The sequence below is a fragment of the Myxocyprinus asiaticus genome, chromosome 1, assembly GCF_019703515.2.
Source record: "Myxocyprinus asiaticus isolate MX2 ecotype Aquarium Trade chromosome 1, UBuf_Myxa_2, whole genome shotgun sequence".
In the NCBI taxonomy this organism is placed as follows: Eukaryota; Metazoa; Chordata; class Actinopteri; order Cypriniformes; family Catostomidae; genus Myxocyprinus; species Myxocyprinus asiaticus.
The window spans coordinates 9,977,246-10,002,894 of record NC_059344.1 but is presented as its reverse complement, the minus strand read 5'-3'; the positions used below and the strand labels follow the sequence as shown (position 1 = coordinate 10,002,894).

General features: G+C 39.0%; 1 protein-coding gene across 4 annotated transcripts in view; it reads right to left on the bottom strand.

Annotated features, from left to right (window-relative positions):
- The window catches only part of arnt2 (aryl-hydrocarbon receptor nuclear translocator 2), a 150,712-nt gene that overhangs the window by 28,171 nt on the left and 96,892 nt on the right, over nucleotides 1-25,649 (bottom strand). For all 4 annotated transcript variants that reach the window (XM_051664632.1, XM_051664708.1, XM_051664771.1 and 1 more), the window contains one exon: nucleotides 17,522-17,673. In XM_051664632.1, coding sequence (XP_051520592.1) covers nucleotides 17,522-17,673 — 152 coding nt within the window. The remainder of the gene's footprint in view (nucleotides 1-17,521; nucleotides 17,674-25,649) is intronic.

The following is a 25,649-nucleotide window of genomic DNA, read 5'->3' as shown; positions in this document are numbered from 1 at the left end:
GAGCGGATTTTGCCGATACCGATAACTAAGGTGGCGGGAAAGGCTGATAACTGATTAATGTGCCGACAGTTGATAAAATGTATTTATAGAATGTCAAAAAATGTCTTACTTTTTCCTTACTATGATGGGCACAGACAAAGAGTCCTAAATAAACAAAAATCCAAGATGCAGTTTACTGTTCAACCAAAATCCACAAAATAACCAGAATAAATGGAGATTTGGCACATAACATGGAACTTTTAAGTATAAACAAGCCCAAAACACACACTACTTTGAAATGACGAATTATCGCCAAAGATTTTTGGAGATAATAATAGTTCCAAAAAGCAACTATCGGCATTGATTAATAGGTAAAACCGATATATCGGTCTACCGCTACATAAAATACACACATTTTGGGCAAAATATAATTTTATTTTAAATAAACTGAACGATTTCACTGTTCATTTTCAGGATTAAATCAATTATATTTATTATAAATGTTTCTTTCTCATCTGCCATCTTGGATGGATTTTTTCACTCAGCTAGTCCAATGCATTATGGAACTGCATTCTCCCACAAAGAATACTGTGAAAAGGTACGTTGTTGGACAGATAGAGGAGGAAGTGGGAGCCGGTTTCCACTTTCCACGTAAGTCAGATTTTATTCACACCAACAGAAAATCACTTTCCAGTGTAAGTCAAAGAGAATAAATTAAATCAGAGTCCAGCTTTTCAGCATGTAAACTAAAATTTCTTGATCACAGACATGCAGTCTCAGATGTGTCACTCTCTCCCTCTCTCTGTGTACTCAGCCCGTTTTATCTCTCCCGTCTCTCACTGTCAACACAGAAACAGTAATTAGCAGAAATTCATCTCAAGTGGAACTCCTTACCGGTTTCTCCCCAGATGGCCGCTTGACCACGCCCTCACCTCCATATACCCCCACCACCCCACTCAGGCCGGGGGAACTGTCCAGACGCAGCGCAGCGACCTCAGAACAGCCCACATATGCTGCATATGCTGTTACCAATCATTACTATAAATAATGATGTCATCCAAATAGGCAGCATCATATGCAGCCTGTGGTCTGAGGACTTGGTCCATAAGATGTTGAAATGTAGCCGGGGCCCCAAACAAACCGAATGGAAGGGTCACAAATTGGTGTAACCCAAATGGTGTGGAGAAGGCCATTTTCTCACGGGACATCAGCATTAAGGGGATCTGCCAATACCCCTTTGTTAATCCAGTGTCGTGCCCAACTGACTGAGCAGTTCGTCAATACGAGGCATTGGATACGCGTCAAATTTCGACACCGCGTTGACTTTCCTTTAATCCACACAGAACCGGACCGAGCCATCACTCTTATGTACCAGAACTACCGGGCTGGCCCAATAGCAGTGGGATTCTTCTATTACCCCCATATTGAGCATGGCCTTTAATTCTTCCCGTACTACCTGATTCTTGTGTTTGGGTAACCGGTAGGGACGACTATGTACCACTACCCCTGGGGTTGTCTCGATGTGGTATTTTTTGAGGTTAGTGCGGCTGGGTAGAGGCAAGAACATGTCAGAGAAATTCTTTTGCAATCTGGCAACCTCCGTACATTGTCCCGGTGCAAATTCCCGTAGCCGAGCTCCCGTTACACAGCCGGGACTGACGTTCTTGAACCTGTAGAAAATTCTCCTGTGATAGCTTCCCCAATGTGTGGAGTTTTGCTCTCAGTTCAAGAACATATTGAATTTCATTCTTATTCTGTGAAGGTCCCTCCTCCCAATTTTCCTTAATGAAGTCTAACATGTCACGGGGCTTACGCCCGTATATATAACAATTCATACGGGGAAAACCCTGTGGAGGCTTGCGGGACCTCTCGCACTGCAAATAACAGGGGTTCGAGCCACTTATCCCAATTCCAAGCATCTCCGTGCAAATCATATTTTTTAAGGCCTTATTAAATCGTTCGACCAAGCCATCCGTTTGTGGATGGTACATGCTTGTTCGAATCGATTTAATACCCAATAGTTTGTACAGCAAGTGTACGTGACATGAAAGTAGTGCCCTGATCAGTGAGGATTTCTTTCGGAATCCCCACTCGGGAGATAATTCTGAAGAGTGCCTCCGCAACACTACATGCTGAGATGTTGCGCAGAGGCACTGCTTCCGCATATCGCATTGCATAATCCACTAGGACTAACACAAAGCGATGCCCACATGCTGTCCGTTTTAATGGCCTGACGAGGTCCATGCCAATTCGTTTGAAAGGACCTTGATCAACGGAAGAGGGTGCAATGGCGCTTTTGGAGCGGCCGGCAGATTCACCAGCTGACAATCACGGCATGCTGGACATCCCTGTCAATTCCTGGCCAATAGAAACGGGCCATGAGATGGCTTAGTGTCTTCCCCCGTCCCAAGTGACCTGCCATCGGATTATACTGAGCCACCTGGAATAACATTTCCCCACAGCTCTTTGGTACTAACAACCTGGTTGTATTTTCCTCTGTGCGAGTGTCCTGTGTCACTCTATACAACCGATCTTTTATAATTGAAAAATATGGATATGTGAGTGCTATGTCTGGCTGAAGACGCTGACCATCACTTGGCCTTAGGGTTTCGTCTTGCAACTGCTCTAGAGGGAAATCCTCTCCCGGGAATTCCCTAAGGGCAGAGGAGGATGACACTCGGCCTGTTTTTATCTCCCCATCTCTCACTGTCAACACAGAAACAGTAATTAGCAGCAACTCATCTCAGGTGAAACTCCTTACCGCTTTCTCCCCAGACGGGCGTTCGGCCACGCCCTCACCTCCACTAATAAATATCATGCTGCCTTGGAAATTGGCCAAAAAAGTTATCTTACCTTCCCACCTTTTGGAACAACCTTGTGCTTGGAGTTCACCTATGATGCTTAAAATGCTACCTAAGTAGGCAGCTCATCAGGTTTTGGAAGAGAGCTAAAGTGTTTTTGCCTTCAAACGAAAACAGATCTAGAGTTTCTGGCTGCTTTTGAGCTGAATGGAAATTCCCCACTGAAAAGCAGAGCTCTGATTATATGTCTTTGTTCAGTGTCATTATCAACATGATGTGTTATAGAGCTTTAAATTTACCTGAAAATGAAAGAAGGCTGTGCTTTCCCTATCTAAAAGAGAGCCTATTACGCCCAAAAAAAACATTATATCACGAGGAGGTTGGAAATAGGCCATGAAAACACACACTGACCCAGACATTAGTGATTAAAAATGCACACACACACACACACACACACACCCACACCGGGATCACACAAGGCCACCTGGAGCAAATGTGGAATGAGATGGATTGTACCCAAAACACTGAACTGTACTTGAACTTCTTGAGAAAAGAAAGAATGAAGGGGAAAAATATTTAATAAAAATGCAAAAAGGGCAAAAACACTGAAGCATCCAAGTTTCCACAGGAACCCAAACTCTCCCCTGCTTCACTCTGCAATTAACTCGCTTTGGCTCCAAATATGAAAAATTATTGCAAGAATGTAAAAACGCCTTCATCTCAGCATGGGAAATCATGCGGCGGTGTTGTCTGTGCATGGGTGACTGCCACAGGATGGTGAATGGGAACAGTCTCGGAGGATGAGAGCATGGATTGAAGGATGGGCCGTTTTCCCGGCCAATCCCCGAGGCCCTATAGGATGGCTCGTGGTCGTCATGGTAACAAGGGGAGAGTGAGAAGTGCTAAAACTGGACCACGCATAGTGATGACAGAGTATAATGAAGCCAGGGCAGAGACAAGAGACAGCAAGAAAAAAGAGACACCCACAGAGACAAGCAGACAGACAAAGACAGAGAATAAGAGACAAGAGAACAACATGCAGTGCTAGATTCTTTCCAGAGGCCCAACATCCCTGCTGAAGAGACCAGCTTAGGGGGCATTCACACAGGACACATTCTTGCATTTAAATGGAGCACAACGGCATTGAATAGAGTGAACGCCTGAAGGCACATTAACTTTCATACAATACAGTCAAGATGTTTGTTTTTTCTACGTTACAGCTATTTATGCAATTTTTAGCATTTTTGAACAGGCAAGCAGAAAGGGAGACAAGAGAAGGGCCTTGAGCTGGGACTCGAACTCAGGCCGTCCGTAATGCTAATGCACCATTTGCTGGAGCACTGCCCACAATGCTAAGCATTCAATATAATATGGCATTTATTCATAAATATATTTATTCATAGGATTATACAATATTATTATAAAATCCCTGCTATTTGGCAAGTGTAATAGTAGTTGATGAGAATACCCGTGTATGACACTCTTTACGTCCTGAGACCAGAGCGTGACTGCTGTGTGCATTTTCCATTTCCCTTTTTGATTTGTAACTAGTAGCACCTAATAAAAAAATTTTCTAGAGCAAACAGTTTTCATAAAACTGTATGTCCTCATATGTGGACAGCGGGACTAGGTTGTGAATTTTTTTATAATAGCAAGAAATAGAAAGTCAGATTTTTGACAAATTCTATATTATTAAATGCCAATACAGTACAATACAACCTACTATACATTCTATATATACTTTTTTATTGTATAATGTGTATTCTCTATTGTGTGTGTACTGTATACTGTACATTTGTATATTGTGTTGTGTGTAATTATGTGTATATTAGATTTTAAATTGTGTTGTAAATCTGATGTTTATTGTAAATTGGTATATGTCTCATCACTGTCACGACTACTATGTTGCTCGGAACTGCACCCAAGAATTTCACACTCTATTGCACTTGTGTGTATGGTTTTGTGACAATAAATGATTTTGATTTGATTATGTTTGCAGGAGTAAAGGCCAGCATCATCCAATCACTGCCAACAATGTTAAAATAAAATTTAGCATTATAAAATCTATGAAATTATTACCATTGTCCCATGTCTACCAAACATGTTGAGTGATCCAAACATCATCTGCAGCCTGAAACTGAACTTTTGGTTGGATTTTGGGAGTGAATGCATAGAAAGCTATAGGATGTCCCCTTGCTCACTTGCTCCCTATTTAGTGACTGACTTAACCCTAACTCCATTTAAAGCCTCTGAAAGCAAAATTTTTTGGCTTTTGGATGAACTCATTGATTCACAATGTGAAAATGCACAGTAAATATAGAAATGCATTTACTAATGTTAATGAATAAAACCGTATTGTACAGTGATTAAATAAAATATAAACATTTTATTAAAATGAAGCGAAATGACCTGCAGATGTGTTAATGTTGAAATTTATTCAAAATAACTAACATGTTTTTTCAACTTTTGAGGGAATAATGTCCCTAGAGACGCTACTCTTTAAACCCAAACAGGTTTCAATGAAAAAAATGTAAAAAGGTTTCTTATGAGAGGCACTTTTGTTGGCGCTGCACCTGTAGAAGTGCTTTGCTGAAATTGGCACCATGCTGTTGTCTCACGTGACTCAGTGCGCTGGAAGTTTAACCCTTAAATGACAGTGTGTTGTGAATAGTATTCAGTCGATTTAAATTAAATTATGCATTGCATATAGCGAAGCCAAAATACAATGTCCATGCATGTGGACGCTGGGCCGCCTGAGGTTAACTCATAATTCACAAAGAAATAAAATACAATATTATGCACACATTAAGCCATGAATTTCAATTCACAAATATGACCATGTTAAAGTTGCACAGAGGCTGCACAGGAGAGAACCAGCGCTCGCTGCTCATTTCGCGAGAGCCAGACGCACTTGTTCGGCATGCTGATGTGTACAGGCCAGCCCAATTCAATGGAAAGAACCACAATTTATTTCGCCAGTGAAAAACAATGATTAAAACATTAAAATCTGACATAATCTGGGCATAATTTGTTAGAAGGCTTTTTTTTTTTTTTTATCTAAGAGTTTCAGGGATTTTATGATCATCAGTATGTTATTAGTTATGACATCGATCTTTAAAACAACCACATAAAACAGTTTTTTCATGAGAAATAATTTAATTTCACTTTCATGTGTCATCAAAGGGTGTTATATGTATTCTCTGTTGTCAAAGTCTCTTTTTTGCCATGATAACAGCAAGATGCACAACACGAATCAAATACCTGCCTTTCATTTGTATTAATTTGCTCTCACAGTTTCCATTTCTGAAATGACTTTCAGGCTTGATAAATCACTTTACAGGTGCAATTTAATGCATTTGTGTCGACACAGCCCTTAACTATGCACAGTTGGAGGCACGCATCTAAACTGCATAATCATTTCAGGGAAACTATTTTTCACATCTGAAAGACACTATCCTCAAAAGACTACGTTAGTAGATCAGCACACTGACCTTTTTTGAGCGTGCTATCAAGTTTGGACGTGTTTATATACACGCAAACATTTAGTACATCAGGGCCTTAGTATCTCTATCACATTTCCTCGAAATTATTACAGCACACAAGAAAGTATGAATTCTGGCAAACAATGTTTGAGTTTTGATAAAGCTTTTCCATGTCTACATTCTACACAAAACCATACTTATTATTCTACCTCATTTGTATTCTACTTATTATTCTACCTCCATTTTCTCTGCATTTGTCATTCTAGGTTATACACTTTTTTACCCACTACTGCTAAAGCACCTCATTCTTTAATAATATTTCCATGCTATAAATCATATTACAGTATCAAATGTTAGTTAAACTTGATTTAGGTTGGATAAGTGCAGCGCCTTTGAACACAACGTATTCATTCAGCGAGCTCGTCCAATAGACTGCGGTGTGATCCGCATGTCTGCCTGGCGCCTGTAGGAAAATATCTGTTGTTTCAGAATTGCTAATGACCTGTCTGTTAGTTCTGAGGATCCAAAATCTCATGTTTTCAGTCTACAGTCTTTCCTACAGAGATGTCTTAAGATGGATAACTGCTTTAGGTGTTGTGGTGTTGATGCTAAAGCTCTGAGCACATTTACAATTGTATCCTTCAGCAACTTTTTCAGCCTTTTGATGACATTCGATACCTTGATATTTATGTTATTGATATGATATTGATATTTTCTCTGAAACTGTTTAAAAAGGTTTTTTTTATTTATGTATCTTTTTTCAGATGAACTATTATTTGGACCAAACAGCCAAAGTTGCCAAGTAGATTCAAAATGCTTCATGCAAGATGTAAAATACAGAATATAAAAACAAGTAAAAAAAAAATTTAAAAAAATTTAAAACTTTGGCAGAAGGTTTCGGCACAGGGATTTTCAGTGAATATCAACTTTCAGTCAATTCCTCAAACAAAGCAATAATACGGCTTCAGTTGTCTTTGAATATAGCACATATACAAGTTGTATGGACTACTTCGTGGTAGTTTCGGGTTTTTTGGAGCTTGACCGCATGTTTGCCCATGACTTGGTCTAAAGGAAACAGTTTTTATGAATGTTAATAATCATATCGCAGTTCAAATTGAATTGCATTTTTTTCTAAATAATCACAATTAGAATTTCAACATCGTTTAGCCCTACACTCTACTCAACCTAGCACTCATAACCGACCCACAAGATCAGGAATTGTACCATGCAATTTGCATTCAGCACTAAACTTTGGGCCTGTTTGAGCCTTTACCTAATTTGCATCATTCCTTTAGTGAAAAACATCGCAGACAGCATGTGCAAATAAAAAACACAATCAGCAGGCTCAATTGTTTCTAATTGAATTCTCTCTCTCTCTCTCTCTCTCTCTCTCACTGAATATTCATCTTACTGTGGCCTTCTGCCCTTATTATTAACCAATGATTTCAAAGTCAATATGAAGAGAATGACATGTTTTTTTGTGGCCACTTCAAAGCAGATAAAACTGCTTCCCTGTGAACAAAAGGGAAGGGCCTTTTCCATTGTGAAAAAGGCCCAGCAGAGGTTGTACTTCCTTTGCCAGTTGAGGAAGTTCAACCTGCCACATGCACTGCTGATACAGTTTTACTCAGCAGTCATTGAGTCTGTCCTCTGCACTTCAGTAACTGTCTGGTTTGGTGCAGCTACAAAATCAGATATCAGAAGACTACAAAGGAGAGTTCGGACTGCTGAGAGGATTATTGGTTGCCCCCTGCCCTCCCTTCAAGAACTGTACACTTCCAGAGTGAGGATAAAGGCTGGAAAAATCACTCTGGACCCCACTCACCCTGCCCATTACCTTTTTGAACTGTTGCCTTCTGGCAGGCGCAACTGAGCACTGAGCACCAGAACCGTCTGGCACAGGAACAGTTTTTTCCCTCAGGGTATCCATCTCATGAACAGTTAAAATTGCCCCATTGAGCAATATTTAATGTGCAATACACAGCTTAGTCTTTTTATATTTATCTAAAATATTATACCTTTTTCTGCCATTACATTCCCTTGCTTCTGTATATAAAATTTTGTATCTGTATATTGTACATACGTATACATACATATATATATATATATATATATATAGTCCTATTGTGTATTTCTATATATACTTTATTTTCTATTAACTTTTTATTTTTATTCTATTTTTGTATTATTATCTCTGTGTTGTTGCTGTATTGTTTGTGCACTGGAAGCTCCTGTCACCAAGACAAATTCCTTGTATTGTGGCAATAAACTGATTCTGATTCTGAAGATTTTATAAACGGAATCACAGAATTGGTTAAAATCAATAGACTTGCTGTAGCCCACCAGATGTAAACTTTTTAAATAAGAGAAATCTAGAAAGTATTTCAGCACAGAAAAGACAAAATAAAGAGAAAAATATAAAGACAAAAGCTAAACTGCCCATTAGTTACCGTTTGTGGATGGGGCCCCACTTCAAAGTTTGCAAGGGGCCCGCAGGATTTGCAGTACACCACTGAATCTAAACCCAAAGGTGGAAAAATAAAGCTCATATATGTATTGCACATTATAATCACAAATAACTCATAGTAGATCTTGGAGAAAACTTAAAACGTCATTCCAGATTAAATGAGAATAAATGGATATTACAAGGGTGATTATGGTGTGTGTTTGTGTATCCAGGGACGACTCATTCCAGCATTCTTCCACCTGCTGTGGATTGGGGACTTTGGGATAGCTGATGCCATGTGTGATGAATCGCTTCCATATATTCACACCCTCCCAAAAGTACAGCAAGCACGCACGCATGCACGCAAGCACACACACACACACACACTCTTTCACAAATACTTGCCTCAAGCCTCTAGCAGACAACAAATGTCTCAAAAACCAAAAGAGAGAGTCCTAACATTCTTTTAGGGATCTAAAAACTTACAACGTTCCTCTTTATATATAGTGTGTGTGTGCGTATGTGTTAGTGTGTGATCATTTTGCTTCAATATTGCACAAAATCAGCAATAAAAAAAATAATAAAATAAAAAAAAACTGTCTAGATTTAAATTTACCCATAATCAGGGTGTCAAACTTACCTTTGAACATGTTAAACATACTGTATTTAGTTATGTTACAATTGAAAAGTAAATGCACATGGTTTTCAAGGGGGGCATCTTCCCCTACCTTTTACGCAACTAACTTTTACTCAAATTGTTCAGTTAATCAGTTGTTCAAATAAAAATATCTGCATTCAGTTATAGAAGTGTTTATTACAGAGGCATTTTCACTAGTGAATCCCACTGTGTATTTACTAGAAAACATACAAACTTTTCCAAAAGAAAACACACACCACAAAATAAAATAAATGCTCTACCAGAAAGTGACTAGAGCGATGCATGATGAACTTGAAAGGTTTTTGAGCAAGTACACTCGCTAAATGGAGTCGGAATGTGTAAAATTGTTCAAACAAAAACTGGGTCCTACATCACACTTGCAATTGTAATACTGCATTGAATATCAGCACAGCCATGATTATGCTTTATTAGCTTGTTGTTATCTTGTATTTATTTTTAATTATTCTTTATTTTATCTATTTATGAACTACTGTTATAGGCATTATTTACAGTCTGAGCTGTACTACCTGAGGTGCTACACAATTAAAGTTATTTTTATTATAAATAATAGAGACTGCAGCCAATCCACTCCCAGAGTTCATACTATCACAAATAAACTCAGCAAAAAAAAGAAACTGTATTTTAAAGATAATTTTGTAAAAATCCAAATAACTTTACAGATCTTTATTGTAAAGGGTTTAAACAATGTTTTCCATGCTTGTTCAATGAACCATAAACAATTAATGAACATGCACCTGTGGAATGGTCGTTAAGACACTAACAGCTTACAGACGGTAGGCAATTAAGGTCACAGTTATAAAAACTTAGGACACTAAAGAGACCTTTCTACTGACTCTGAAAAACACCAAAAGAAAGATGCCCAGGGTCCCTGCTCATCTGCGTGAACGTGCCTTTGGCATGCTGCATGGAGGCATGAGGACTAAAGGAGTGGCCAGGGCAAAAAAATTGCAATGTCCGTACTGTGAGACCCTAAGACAGTGCTACAGGGAGACAGGACGGACAGCTGATTGTCCTCGCAGTGGCAGACCACGTGTAACAACACCTGCACAGGATCGGTGCATCCGAATATCACACCTAGGTGACAGGTACAGGATGGCAACAACAACTGCCTGAGTTACACCAGGAATGCACAATCCCTCCATCGGTGCTCAAACTGTCCACAATAGGCTGAGAGAGGCTGGACTGAGGGCTTGTAGGCCTGTTGTAAGGCAGGTCCTTACCAGACATCACTGGCAACAACGTCACATATGGGCACAAACCACCTTCGCTGGACCAGACAGGACTGGCAAAAAGTGCTCTTCACTGACGAATCACGGTTTTGTCTCACCAGGGGTGATGGTCGGACTCGCGTTTATCATCGAAGGAATGAGCGTTACACTGAGGCCTGTACTCTGGAGCAGGATCGATTTGGAGATGGAGGGTCCATCATGGTCTGAGGCAGTGTGTCACAGCATCATCGGACTGAGCTTGTTGTCATTGCAGACAATCTCAATGCTGTGCATTACAGGGAAGACATCCTCCTCCCTCATGTGGTACCCTTCCTGCAGGCTCATCCTGACATGACCCTCCAGCATGACAATGCCACCAGCCATACTGCTCGTTCTGTGCGTGATTTCCTGCAAGACAGGAATGTCAGTGTTCTGCCATGGCCAGCGAAGAGCTGGATCTCAATCCCATTGAGCACGTCTGGGACCTGTTGGATCAGAGGGTGAGGGCTAGGGCCATTCCCCCCAGAAATGTCTGGGAACTTGCAAGTGCCTTGGTGGAAGAATGGGGTAACATCTCACAGCAAGAACTGGCATGAGGAGGAGATGCACTGCAGTACTTAACGCAGCTGGTGGCCACACCAGATACTGACTGTCACTTTTGATTTTGACCCCTCCCCCCCGGTTCAGGGACACATTATTCCATTTCTGTTAGTCGCATGTCTGTGAAACTTGTTCAGTTTATGTCTTAGTTGTTGAATCTATTTATGTTCATACAAATTTTTACACATGTTAAGTTTGCCGAAAATAAAAGCAGTTGAAAGTGAGAGGACGTTTCTTTTTTTCTGAGTTTATAATATTCCCTAACATACGCCACTTCAAATCATTGAAAAAGCTGATCACGGAAACACACATACATGTCCATAGCCATGATTGGCAATGTTTTTATTACTATTTGAATCTCTTCTCTCTCTTCTCTCCTCATTCAGCAGCATGGAAATAATGAGCAGGATGTTAACACTTTTTCCACACACACACACGCATTGAAAATAATGAGAACTCAAACTTTATGTTATGAAATGATTCTTGTTTTTTATTGTGTGAAGATAATTACTGAGAAGGAAATGATGAAATGATGAGAGTTTATTGAGCATGAAAGAGGGGTAGGTCTGTTGTAATAGACTCAGACGGCAGAGCCACAGACCGCTCGCAGTCCATTCACTGACTGTCTGATGCATATTGCACACACAATTGGAAAGCTACTTGTGAAAACCACAAGCTCCATTTAGAATGACTGACAGCAATACAACTCTCAGGAGACAGGGAGCAGGTTTTTATCAGTCCAGTGTAACCAGTCCTGCTCGACCCGCTCCTAACAGGATTCGAACCGGTGCGCTAACAAGGAGGCTAAAGTCTACAGCCTCTAACATCAGTCTTTAGTGCGCCTCTTGAGGCCAGGGGAGTGAGGTTTACACATACCGCACAGCTATCACATACCAGCTGGCTCCTGTCACACCGGCGTGAAACAAAATTGTTTAAAAGGTACCAGGTTGATATGATGAGTGCTTGTGAGGAGACAAAAAAATTACTGGATTCGCTAAAGTTTCCCAGGTTCGTTGCACCAAATCTTTAAAAGAGTTTTGTTTGAGTTGTAAAACAAGTTGTTGAGTAGCAAGTAAACTAGATATCCACAAGCAGAACTGTACTGTTTATTCCACTTTCTTTTTTTCTGCCGGTGAGATAATCAGTATGGACAGAAATTCTGATTACACTGTCTACAAACATTTCAGCTAATTTCTTCTGTATTCTGTTAATATTTTTGCAGAGACTGACAAGTTTTTTTCTACACCAGTTTATTATAATGATATAATCTATTTCTTATTTACCAGCCCTTAAACATCATGTTATAATGAGCTGCCCACTTAGACATGAAGAGACCATTTGACCAACATGTAAAACGGCCAACCACAATTTAGTCAGAATAAGCTGCAAAGTGGACCACACTTGATGCCGGAATTCAAAAGTCTGGCTACGTAAACTACAGACCCAATTTTATTAGCATTCAATAGCAGTGATGGAGGGTAAAACTATTTTGAAACCACTGCTTGACAAGCTACAAGCTATTGCTATTTTTAAAATACAGGAGCTCCAGTCAAGCTACCCTTTAGTTACACTTCTAAGAAAACCTACCTAACTGAACTGAAGCTGTTTAAAGGGAAAGTGATTTTTTAATTACATAACTGATAAAAAATTGAGCAATGTAGCGTTTTCCCATGCTAAACCCAAACTTGATTGGAGCAATACCAAATTATTGGAAAAGCTTCTCTATTTTCATAGTTAAATTAATAGCATGGCTAATTTTACAGTGTCACCTCCCTCCTGTTTAATAGTAATTCTTTTCAAGCTTTTGAGCAGTATGAGCTTTTCCTCAGACTGATTCTGGATCAGCAAGAGGCAGAAGAAGCTATTTTTTGTGACCGCGCTAGGCGCATCACAAAGCACAACTACCAATAAATCGTATATCATTTTCGTGAGAGCGCTAATTCTAAGCAAAATTTCCATGCCGGCGCAAAGCGCAAGTGAGCGTGGGTGGGAGTGTTTGCGGTGTGTGTAAATGCGTGCAAACTGTTGGCGTATTGTATTGTAATAAAGTGACGCAAAGTGCAGTTTGCTAATTTCCTGAGAAATAGTGACGCAAAGTGTAGTTTGCTCATTTCCAGATAAATAGGTCATTGCGCTAAGACATTTCAGAACCACGTCTGTTTTCAGTGCCAAGTCTAAACTCATTTTCTGCATTTGCAGTTTGGAGATTCCATCAGCAGGTGTAAATAAAGTTCATGTCCAAACTATGAAAATATAGTGGAACATCAAATTATGACCCTGACAATCAATGTTGTAGCCGTTTTATGAATCAAAACCTTATGAGATTTGTGTAAAACCTTCTAGAGGTCAATGTGCCACGGTCTCGGTGAGTTCGCTGGTTTTGTTCTAGTTTGTGATTACATGTTCTCTCTGTTGGGTTCAGGTGTCGCTGGCTCATGTAATCAGCGTCGCCATGGAAGCCTTGATTGTCTCCATGGTAACGCAGATCATTCCAGCTTACTGTGGGTGAGCAGCACCTGATTGCCATTAGTTCCCTAGCTATATCTACATCACTCTGTTTTGTGTTCGTTGCTCAGTTGTTTGTTTGTGTCCTGTTGCTTACCACTCTCACCCTTTGCCCTAGTATACCCTGTATCGTGTTCTGTGTATTGGTTACCAGTCTGCGCTGTGTGCTCCAGGATTGTGGTTACCATCCTGCCTGTTGCCTAGCCTCTTTTAATGCTTCTCCTGAGTTTCTCCTCAGCAATACCTCTCTGCACCGGGACTGCTCTGCACACAACCACTACGCACACAACCCTACGAACATTTTACTCTCTCTGGATTCCTCGAGGAGCTACACTACATGACCACTACGCACGCAAGACTACGAACAAACCATCCTTCTCCATGCTGCAAAATGCAGCAGCTTTACCTGCATTGCTGCGTTGTTAAATAAATATCAGATCACCGTCTCCACACTTGGATATTTTGTCTCATCCTTCCTGACACATTGTTTATTTTTCAGTTGTTATTTTTATTATGTTTATATTTAAAATTGTATTTATATTATAATTTATATTAATATTTTTTTCACCTGTTGTCTTACAGTGATTTTTAAGTCACTGCAATAGAGGCCGGTGGAAGAAGTTGGAGACGGTAAAATTTTTAGTTTCTATGGGAGGATTATATAGGATTTTTTGACCACTGTTATTTTGATTATACTTTTTAGTTTGAATGGTAATTTGAATTTAGAAATATTTTTGGTTTATTTATTTTTTGTGTGTGTTTCAATCAATGAATTAATTTTAAGCAAAAACAACTGGTACAAGTGAAGTGCGTGCAAAAATCCACAGCCTAACCTCAAAGGCAGATCAATGTTAATACTAGCTATGATTTGTGTCACATAATCAATTTGATTAATAATATTTATATTCTCTATAATTTAACAGAGCCTACATCCAAATACTGATGAGACCCACATTTTCCATGCATATAAAAAGAAATATGCCTGACATTCATAAAGGTTTTGTGTTAATGCACTGTTCATTGCATACAGTCCATTTACACTACCAACTTGTTATGAATGCGCTGTCTATGTTTATATTGCTGGGGCTTGAGGGAATGGACTATATAATAGGACTCAAAAGGTGCAATAACTGGAGAATAACATCAGAATTAACTTGCATTTGACCCAGCCCTTTAGCGCCCTCCGCACGCAATTTCACCACACCAAATTGTGCCTAGACTTAGCGCATGCATACGCGAAAATACCAAAACTTCATGGCCATGCTCATTGACTTTGCACGTATTACATATCGCATAGCGCTGCTCATTTAATTAAAAATGAACTACTTTACCAAAGTTTTTGTATAATGTATAATCATATTACAGTATCATGTTGTTAGCTTTGCAACATGGGCTAACAGCCAAACACTACTGGATTCAAATTAGTCACTTATAAGTTTCCATTCAGTTTAGGATGCTCATTTAACTGATGTTAAGAAAAGTTAAATGAAAAGAAATGTTAAATAAAAGAACTACTTTAAAGCTACATTATGTACGATTTTTTTGTTAGAAATGAACAAAAGTCTTCCAAATCATGAATTTGCTTTTCCCCGATTCACTATGGTAAGCCTATAATAATTATTTCTTTTTTAGAGCTGTCGGGATGGATAAGGCGGGAAACTGCATACCTCCATCAGTCATCCGTGCATGTTTACATCACATCCATAAATAAAGAAGGTCCAGCTACTACAGCGTGTGTACTGTATGCGTGCGGTGATAGGTGTGGTGGTAGGTTGAAGCTGACATCTTGTAGCTACAACACATGAGCAACATTGACCATGGATCATTCAAAAAGGCAACCCTCTGGGGAATCACCCATTTTCAAAATAAAGAAACCTCGAACTGAGAAGAGACTGCAAGCAAAAAGGCAAAGCGACAGAGCCCTTATTACAGTAACACAGTGTTATCTTAGCAATATAGGCTAAGAGCCAAACACTACTGGATTAAAATGAGTCACTTATAAGGTTCCGTTCAGGGGTGTGTTTCCCAAAAGCATCGTTAGCCAACTATGGTCATAGGTTCCAACATAGTTCAACAATTTGGTGTTTTCTGAAACTGTAGTTCTTTACCTGTGGTTAGAAGCATAATTCCTTGTTAGTTTGCTTCACTGAAGTTTCTATATTTTTTATTCCACACACACACACACATATATATATATATATATATACATACACACATACACACACACACATATATATATATATATATATATATATATATATATATATATATATATATATATATATATATATATATATATATATTATTCTGTCAAGACTTTGATCAAGTTTACATGTGTTTAAAAAAAAGAAGAAAATGTTTTTTTTGTTTTTTCAGAAAGCGGTGTTCTGAAACGCCATGTAAACGTGAATGTAGTCATTTAAGCGCTTAAAGGCTGTTAAGAGAAAGCACTTTAGCACAAGTGGTTTCTGTTGGAGAACGGCTTCTGTGTCCATGTTAACGCACAAGTGGTGTTTTTGGCTGCATTCCAAACAGGATAAATCAGCCTCCAAAGGGAAGGAGAACAATCATTATAGATAGCTTCAAACAGAATTTCCAATAAAAATGGCTTACAAAGTGAATTCCAAATGACTGTTACCACATTCCAAACCACATCTTTCAGCCCTCCACTGCTCTCACAATGGATGGTGAAGACTTTGAAGGGAATAGGGCATAGGGATGATCTCTTCTGAATAGGCGCACCCATTTAAAGAGTGTATTTGCGTATGTGCTCAAGTGCGTCGGGGGAACTCCGAAGTCTGATGTAGAGGGAAACACATCTATTGCAGCGCAATGCATTTGTCTCATTACACGGTGCATACTCATTTTGTGTCTTCAGCAGCTTTGTCTCATTAAAAGTCTTTCTGGTGTACATGTAAATGAGCTATTATAATAAAATGTTCCCGGAACTTATTACTCCACCTCCTGCGTAACGTCATTAATGACAGCTTTATGTTGTTGAACCAACGAGGTTCGTACGATGGATGTGCGAAATAGTTACTTTAGTTTCGGGAAACAGTCGTGACTAGCCAGTTTATTTCTCCAACGATGCATCGTACTATGATGGTTATGCAGTGAGTTACATAGTTGTTCGGGAAATGCACCCCAGGTTAGGATTCTACCTTAGAAGGTAGCTGCCAATGTAGGTAGCAAGCAACAAGGCAGCTTGGTTTTGGAGCAGTGTTATAAATTAAGTTGACAGGTTTGATTAGGCTAACTGAATGTACTATAAGGGTAAAAAAGCCACTGGGCATAAATCACATTTGCAATTCACACCTTCCTGGACCACGTCCTTTGACAAGCCTTCCCCAAAAGCAACAACCATCCAAAGTAGCACCTGAGGGACCAGAGTAAATTCAACCTGCTTTTAAAATGCAGTTTACAACTGCGCAGGAAATCTGTGAGCATAAATCAAGCCGACTCTTTCTTTTAACATATTCTTCTATCACCTGAGCTAAACACAGGCAAACATTCTGCCTCATTTCAGAGGTGTTAACAGAAGGAGAATAAATGGCTTTGATTTAAGCTCTGAGGCCAAGTAAACAAAAGGCTGACTAAGCATCTTGAGGCTGCTCGTGTGGCTATGCCTGACTACTGCTAATTACTTAAAGTATCCAAAACTATCAGTCATCAAAAGTGTGCATGTTTGCATAATGTTCTGACATTTTGGAATTATTTAGCAAGAAATGAGCAGTCAGTATGTTAGACATTTCAAACAAAGCAGAGAAGATAATTTTGTTTTTTTATTGGAAGAGACGTGATCAGATGAATGAATAACATACTTGACATTTGTGTTGGTACAAATGATGTACTCGATCTCATCAGAATAAGGGTTTTGGAAGGTGAAACTGCTGGTTCTGATGAGCATCCATTCTCGGTTCTTCATCCGGAACCGATACATGACCGAAAGAACCTGCCCTTTCAGCTTCACCACCTAACAAAATAAAAAAAACACAGAAGGATGATAAAAGGTAATTCACATCACATTTGTTTACATCTTTGAAATATTAGTATTTGTAAGATTGGTATGGAGCAACATGGCTTCAAAATACAAACAAACAATACTATGCACTAACTAACATCTGTCTTTACTTTCATGCTCAATATATTGATGATCTTCTTTAGTAAACGAATGAGAAAAAATAAGTCCATTCAATTCCACAGCAAATACCAAAACTATTACCAAAGACCTCCATCAGGGTTTAAAATTAACACTCCCTAAGCACGAAATGTATGCAAAAATTGGCTTCTAACAACTTTTACCTCAGTGGAAATTTACCATCAGAAGTTTATCTAGGATGTTTGAAGTTGTTTTGTTGTCTCCATGTGGCGAAACATTTCTGGAATATTTGTTGCATTAAGCCACCAAAACAAAAATATGAAGATCACAATTACCCAATGACACAAAAATTATGATTCTGCCATTATTTACTCCCAATCATAGTTAACCCAGAAACTAAAACAGTCAGTTTACTTCATAATGTTGCTGTTCCAACCCTGTATAACTTAGTAAAAGATGACAGATTTATCATTTTTGTGTGAACTATCTCTTTAAACCCCCTTGTGTGCTTACATACTGTAGAGATGATGCGACTAGTTAAAGGAATAGTTCACCCAAAAATAAAAGCTGTCTCGTAATTTACTCCCCCTCATGATATCCCAGATGTGTATGACTTTGTTTCTTCACCAGAACACATTTGAAGAAAAGCAGAAAGATATCTTAGCTCAGTAGGTCCTTAAATATAAGTGGATGATGATTTCTCTTTTGAAGCTCTAAAAATCACAGACAATCAGAGTAAACGTCATCCATATGACACCAGCTATTAAAGTAATGTCTTCTAAAGGGACACGGTCACTTTTGGTGCGAAAAAAAAAAATATTTAAGTACTTTTTTTTAACTCTAAATCAAGCAGCGGTATGCGTGTGACGTAATTGCATTGGCATTTGAAATGCAAGAACTGAGGCAGGTGAGTCACAGCCGGAAGAGCAGCGCTGCTAAAAAGTGAGGAGGAACGTGGTTGGTTTTGGTTTAGATATGTATTTATTTGTTTCTATACTCACAATGGTGCGTGTGTGTGCTTATCCTGGATGTCTCAACCGAGTGGAGATCGTGAGATTACATCAGTATCATGGCAATGCGAATATGTCATACAAGAGACCGCTTGGACTACACCCTCTCATAAAGCTTAACCGAAGCGTTGGATTATAGTTATAAATTACTCATTTTTAGGACATACTGAGCCAAGATATTTTTCTATTTTTCTTCAAATGTGTTCTGGTGAAGAACAAAAGTCACACATACCTGGGATATCATGAGGGTGAGTAAATAATTAAAGAATTTTCCTTTTTGTATGAATTATCCCTTTAAAGCCAACAGTTCAGTCATTACAACTCTCGGAACAATTAAGCATGTTAATGTGGGTATGAAATATTGATAGGATATTGGTCTTGGCGGACTTCCAAGCTGCTGCTGCTGTTGAAAAGCAAGTACAGAGACTTGCTACTGCTAGAAAATACACAGACATACTGAGTTAGGCATGTGGACATGCTGCTTAGAAAATTAGAAAAACACAAGACATGCTGCATCAAACATGTATGACATGCTGCTGCACAATTAGACAAATACAATCCCCATGTTGCAGATCTAGACAAGTGGCAATGGGGAGGTGGAGGGGTTCAGTGAAAACTCTCGCAGCAAACTGCAGTAAAACTGGATTTATGGCAAACTGAGCAAATTTAAATGTTAGACAAAGAGAGAGTACACAAGTTGATTGGCTACCTGATTACATATCAAAGGACCTATCAGCTTAAACCATGTGAGCCTACTAGCTAGACATACCACATGTGAGCAAGATGACTGGCTTAAAAATAACAAGTTCAAAGAACCTCAGCTTGTGCCATTCAGAGTTTCATGTATGAACTTTGTAATTTCTTCCAGACAGTCACCTCTACTGTCACTTAAAGCAGTGTTTGCTCATCCAAATACAACAATTGCTTTAAATAAAAAGCTGTGCCCTGAGAACAAAACTTTCCACTCTATAGAGCATGAAAGACAACAAGAAACATATTCAAAAACCTTCTAAAATATATGAAGAAATGGCTCCCTTAAACAAAGAGGACAGCCATCTGTACCTCAAGGGAGTAAAACAAAACAAACAAACAAAAACAAAAAAACAGTGATTTAAACTTGACTTTTTAGGTGTATGCCTTGTGTTAAGAGAGAATATGGGATATTATTCTTGGCAATAAGAGGCCACTTTCCTTTTCAGCTTGAGAAGTGACCCAAAGATCTCCTTTGGGAACAGGCCAGTGAGACACAAACTATTTTTTTCAGAATCTGAAAATCTGAAACAGAATCCAGAGTTCACAGTGTCAACACTCAAACCAAAACTGAAGTCACCTGAACCTTTTTCACATGTCTCGCATCAGGGCTTCAACGCAACACTCTACGCAAGCACCATGTACTGCTTTGACCTTCACATGAAAAGTGTTGCAGAGAGAGTCACTAGGGCAATTTTAAGGTTTTTTTTTTTTTTAGAAGGTTGGTAGGTAGCAAGACAGCTGAATTTGTACACAGTAAGGTAGACCGAGTACAGTTGAAACACTGTGAATATTTCCCTTCTAATTCAAGTCTGAACTTTAATTTTCTACCCTAAACAATAAAAAAGTCCTTCCAACTGCTTTAATACATTGCAGAAAGTAAAAATGAAGTCATCGAACAAGGAAAATTTAACTGTGTCAGGATGCTCTTGGTGAACTTAAATGAGTAGAATCAGTCTTATTCTTGATGCATCAGGCAAACTGTCTGGTATTCATTGGCTTTGTTTCAAAGGTCAGTGGCAAACAGGGTCAAAGTTGACATTGTTTGAACATTGAGCTTCCCATTTTAATGTTTGATCTGCATGCAATACAGCACTGGGAATACCGCTGTAGCTTGACTCTTCTGTTGATAGAGTTCAATGCATTGAGCAACTTTAAAATGAATTAGGGCTGAGTGGAATGATAGTATTGTGTGCAATGGTAGTGTGCAGGGATGCACAAAACTTTTTTTGCTTCTCACTTCCAGATAAGCAATATGCTATATGGCTTAATGTGCTTAATAAACAGCAAAAGGCTGCAATTTAATTACATAATTGTATAGTCTGCATGTGCTGCACGCTTTAAGGTTAATGAGCGCTCTGCTCTCTACACACGGAGCACACATACTACTCATGATGAGGTGATATCAGTGTGTGAGCGACCGGCTTCACACATTCAGTTTAAAGTAGGGATGGGCATTTTAGAGTAATTTTGTAGTCGATTACTCTAACCAGGAAAAAACGAGTACCCGATTACTCGTAAATTTAAATGCACATTAAAAACAAGTATTTTACATTTTGTTTTATTCACAAACGATTCAAAGAACTGTTTCAAAAAATTACTTCAACAAACTATGCTGTTTTCTTGGGAAAAAAGTACAATATGCATTACTAATAATGGAAAACATCAAAGATTTAAAAATAAAGTGCAAATAAAAACATTTGCACTTACCAGGAGCTTACATAGAAACAAATACTGACAGCATGAGGGTAATGCACATATATAAACTCTGAGCCCTTATAAAGGCAATCACATGTTTATAATTTCACGTGTTATGCAGAAAAACAAGAAAGTGAAAGCTGGCTTTTCATAAAAATGCGCTCTGCCTGTGTTAAGAGATTTCACGCTCATACACACATACTGGTCTGATAAGCTTCCGAGTTTGCTTTGCATTTTTTCCACCATAAAAGCAGATCCTCGTCTGCTGGTTTGCATGACTCCAACAAGAACCGAATAGAAACAGAGTAGAATTCAATAAGGATCCAAATATTACAAGTCTTGTCTTGTAATATAACTTGGCTTTGCTTTAGAAGCACAGACACCATGATATATCTTCTTCACTCATCCAATACCTCAACAACACGAATCCACAACGTCCGCCCAGTGGATTAATTGTAACTGCGAGATTTGGCGAGAGACTGTTTTGAGTGTTTGAGTCATCTAAGTTCCAAATACAACAATATTAAGTATATTTAATAAAGATTTAATTCACTGGATTCTCAAAAAATAGGCATTACCACAGGGTTTTCTAACGTATAAACACACTTTTCCAGCAAAGATAACTATATTGTGATCAATATACTGTTACCTTGATATAAAATTACTTATACCCTGGTAAGATTTTGTTCCGCCCACCCCCAACGCAAAACATGTGGATGGCCTTTAAGGAAGCCAGGGAACTCTGGAATTGTAACATTAGGGAAGGATCTTGGATTGCGATCTCACCATGGCTTTTATTCTTCATTCTTTTATGACAAATGCTCTCTAAATCTTCAAGCAGTAAGGAATCTGTCACGGAAGGTTCCAATAGACCTCAATATCAAATGATTTTGAGCTACCCCGTACATGTTTATTGCGCTACCCTTTGACATTTGCATAAAGCAATGCCAAGACTTAATATCGAACCCCGGGCCAAGAATAACATTCCATCTCCCATCTTTACTGTCTAACATAAATTGTTGGCTTTTGTTCCACTTGGCTTCATAACTATGATAAGATGAAGAGAAACAGGTGTATATGCTCGACAGATGGTGGGGAGTGCATGTTTGTGTACGCCATTGTGTGTGGTCTAAAGATCTGAAGACGTCCAGTTATCTGACGGCTTTCTGGATGTATGCCAGATGAGCTTTTATCAGCAGGCAACAGACCTGCCCAGAAAAACAGTGAAAGTACTTTGACAAATCTCTTTGTGTCATACCTGACCACTCAACCTTAGTCTTTCAAAATAGTAGAAGAGGATTTGAGGGTCTTTTAAAAAGATAGGCACATAATATGGAAGGCACAATTGGCTAGGGAGCAAAACAAAAATATATATAGCTGCAAGCAGTGATGACAGGCCCAAGCACCATGGGTCCATTTCCACCTGGTGGCTTTCAGAAAACAACGCAAAAATTGAAGCAATTTGGGTAAATATAAGAGGAATATTTTAAAGTCTATTGTAAGAGCCACACTTCCTGCTACTAGGTGGTGGCGCTATGACTGTGACCCAAAATAGTCACATCCATGTGATTAGCCCTCAAGATTAAACATACATCTCAATTTTGATCTAAATCACACATTGCACACAGAAGATATGAGACACTTCCTGTTTCCCAGTTTTCGCCATTAATTTAATGCCTCACCATGGCAACAACATTCGATGTATCAAAAAATCTGTTCACAATTTAGCATCTTCAATGTCTTGGCATAATGTTGTCTAAATGTGGTGATTGTCTCATGAATCACCTAGGAGGAGTATTTAAAAGTTCAGAAACTGCAATATTAAAAAAATCCAAAATAGGCAGAGCTAAAAACTATCATTATGAAAGTTGTCCGGCTTGATGAGAACTATATCAATTTTGGTGACTGTAAGTGAAAATAGAGGTGCTACCGAGGTTGTCTTACATGAGCATGTAAGGGGGGGGGGGGGGGTGCTACAGAGCCCCCCCAAATACACATGCATGAACTTTTGCCCAGTACTAATAATGGCCGACTACTCCGAGGTGTGTGCAAAATTTCATGACATTTTAAGCATGCCAAGTGCCTCATAAACACCCAACTATAGGAAGGAATAATAATTAATGTGTTGCCATTATTCCCTTGACAATTTTACATCAGCAGTGTCTTGACATTATTCTAAAGAATTTTGAAGCAATTCATGTAAACATAAGAGGGCTATTTCAAAGTCTGTTAGCACACAGAATATATTAGACACTTCCTGTTTCCCATTCTTTGCCATTAATTTAATGCCTTACCATGGCAACACCGTTTGATATATCAAAAATCTGTTCACAGATTAGCGTCTTTGATGTCTTGGCATAATGTTTTCTAAATGTGGTGACAGACTCATGAATCCTCTAGGAGGAGTATCTAAAAGTTCAGAGACTGCAATATTCAAAAAAATCCAAAATGGCCAACTTCCTGTTGGGAGGAGCTAATAACTATAATTATGAAAGTTGTCCGGCTTGATGAGAACCTATATATGTACCAATTTTGGTGAATTTAGGTGAAAATAGGGGTGATACAGAGGCCGTCTTACACACCCATTTTAAAGGGGGCGATAAAGAGCCCCTTCTACAGGCCCATGCGCGAACATTTGTCCAGCCCTAATGGTCAACGACTCTGATGTGTGTGCAAAATTTCATGAAATTTTAAGCATGTCAAGTGCCTCAAAAACACCCAGATATAGGAAGGAATAATAACAATTAATGTGTTGCCATGGCAACACTATTTAAGATATCAAATATCCCTTGACAATTTTACATCAGCAGTGTCTTGACATTATTCTAAAGAATTTTGAAGCAATTCATGTAAACACAAGAGGGCTATTTCAAAGCCTGATAAAATTGCCTTACTTCCTGGTGCCAGTTGGTGGTGCTATGACCGTGACCCATAATCGCCACATAAATGTGATCAGCCCCCATTACAAAACATACCTCTGAATTTTCATCAGAATCTTCCTGTTTCACATTTTTGCCCTTAATTTATTGCCTTGTCATGGTAAAAAATTCAAAAAATTACAAATCTGTTCGCAATTTACCATCTTCAATGTCTTGGCATAATATTGCCTAAGTTTGGTGCCAGTCACATGAATCCCATAGGAGGTGTATTCAAAAGTTCAGGGCCTGCAATTTTGATTGAAAAAAATGCACATTCAATCCAAAATAGCTGACTTCCTGTTGGGTGGAGCTAATGACTGTAATTTTGAAAGTTGTCCAGCTTGCTGAGAACAATATATGTAGCCAGTTTGGTGACCAAAGAAACAACTGACCTCACCACTTTTGACAAAAGGTGGCACTACAGAGCTCCCCAGCCACGCCCATGTGTTAACTTTTGCCCAGGCCTAATGGCCGACAACTCTGATGTGTGTGCATAATATGAAAATTCAAACATGCCAAGTACCTCAAAAACATGTGAATATACATAAAAAGGAATAATGACATTTAATGTGTTGCCATGGCAACACTATTTAAGATATCAAGAATCCCTTCAGAATTTTAAACCTGCACTGTCTTGACATTATTCAAAAAAAAATTTGATGTAATTCAGGTAAACATAAGAGGGATATTTCAAAATCTGTTAAAAGTACTGCACTTCCGCCAGCTGGTGGTGCTACGACCGTGACCCACAATAGCCACATCAATGTGACCAGCCCGCAAGGCCAAACATTCAGCTCAATTTTGATGTAAATCACACAATGCACACATATGCGAGACAATTCCTGTTTCCTATTTTTTTTACATTAATTTATCGCGTCGCCATGGCAGCACCGTTCGTTATATAAAAAATCTGTTCGCCATTTAGCATTGTCAGTGTCCTGGCATGATGTCGACCACATTTCGTACCTGTAACATGAATCCTCTAGGAGGAGTATTTCAAATTCCAGAGCATGCATTTTTCAAACAATCCAAAATGGCTGACTTCCTGTTGGCCGGAGCTTATGACTGTCAGAGTGAAAGTTGTCCTGCTTGATGAGATCTATATATGTACAAATTTTGGTGACTGTAGCTCAAAATGGATGTGCTACAGAGCCCCCCCAAACATGCCCATCTTCTAGGTGGTACTACAGACCCCCCCAGCAATTTTGCCCAGCCCTAATGGCAGATGACTCTGATGTGTGTGCAAACTTTCAAGAGTTTCCACACGTTAAGTACCCCAAAAGTACCGAAAATCTTGAATAATCCTTAGATGAATAATAGGGCCTCCGCACTTTCAGTGCTTGGGCCCTAATAATAATCCTTAGAAGAACAACAGGGTCTCCGTACTTTCAGTGCTTAGGCCCTAAATGGAAGCAAAAAGCATCTCTTTGCACTAAGTGCAAACCATTTTAATGGTAGGCAGGTCCTATTTGCA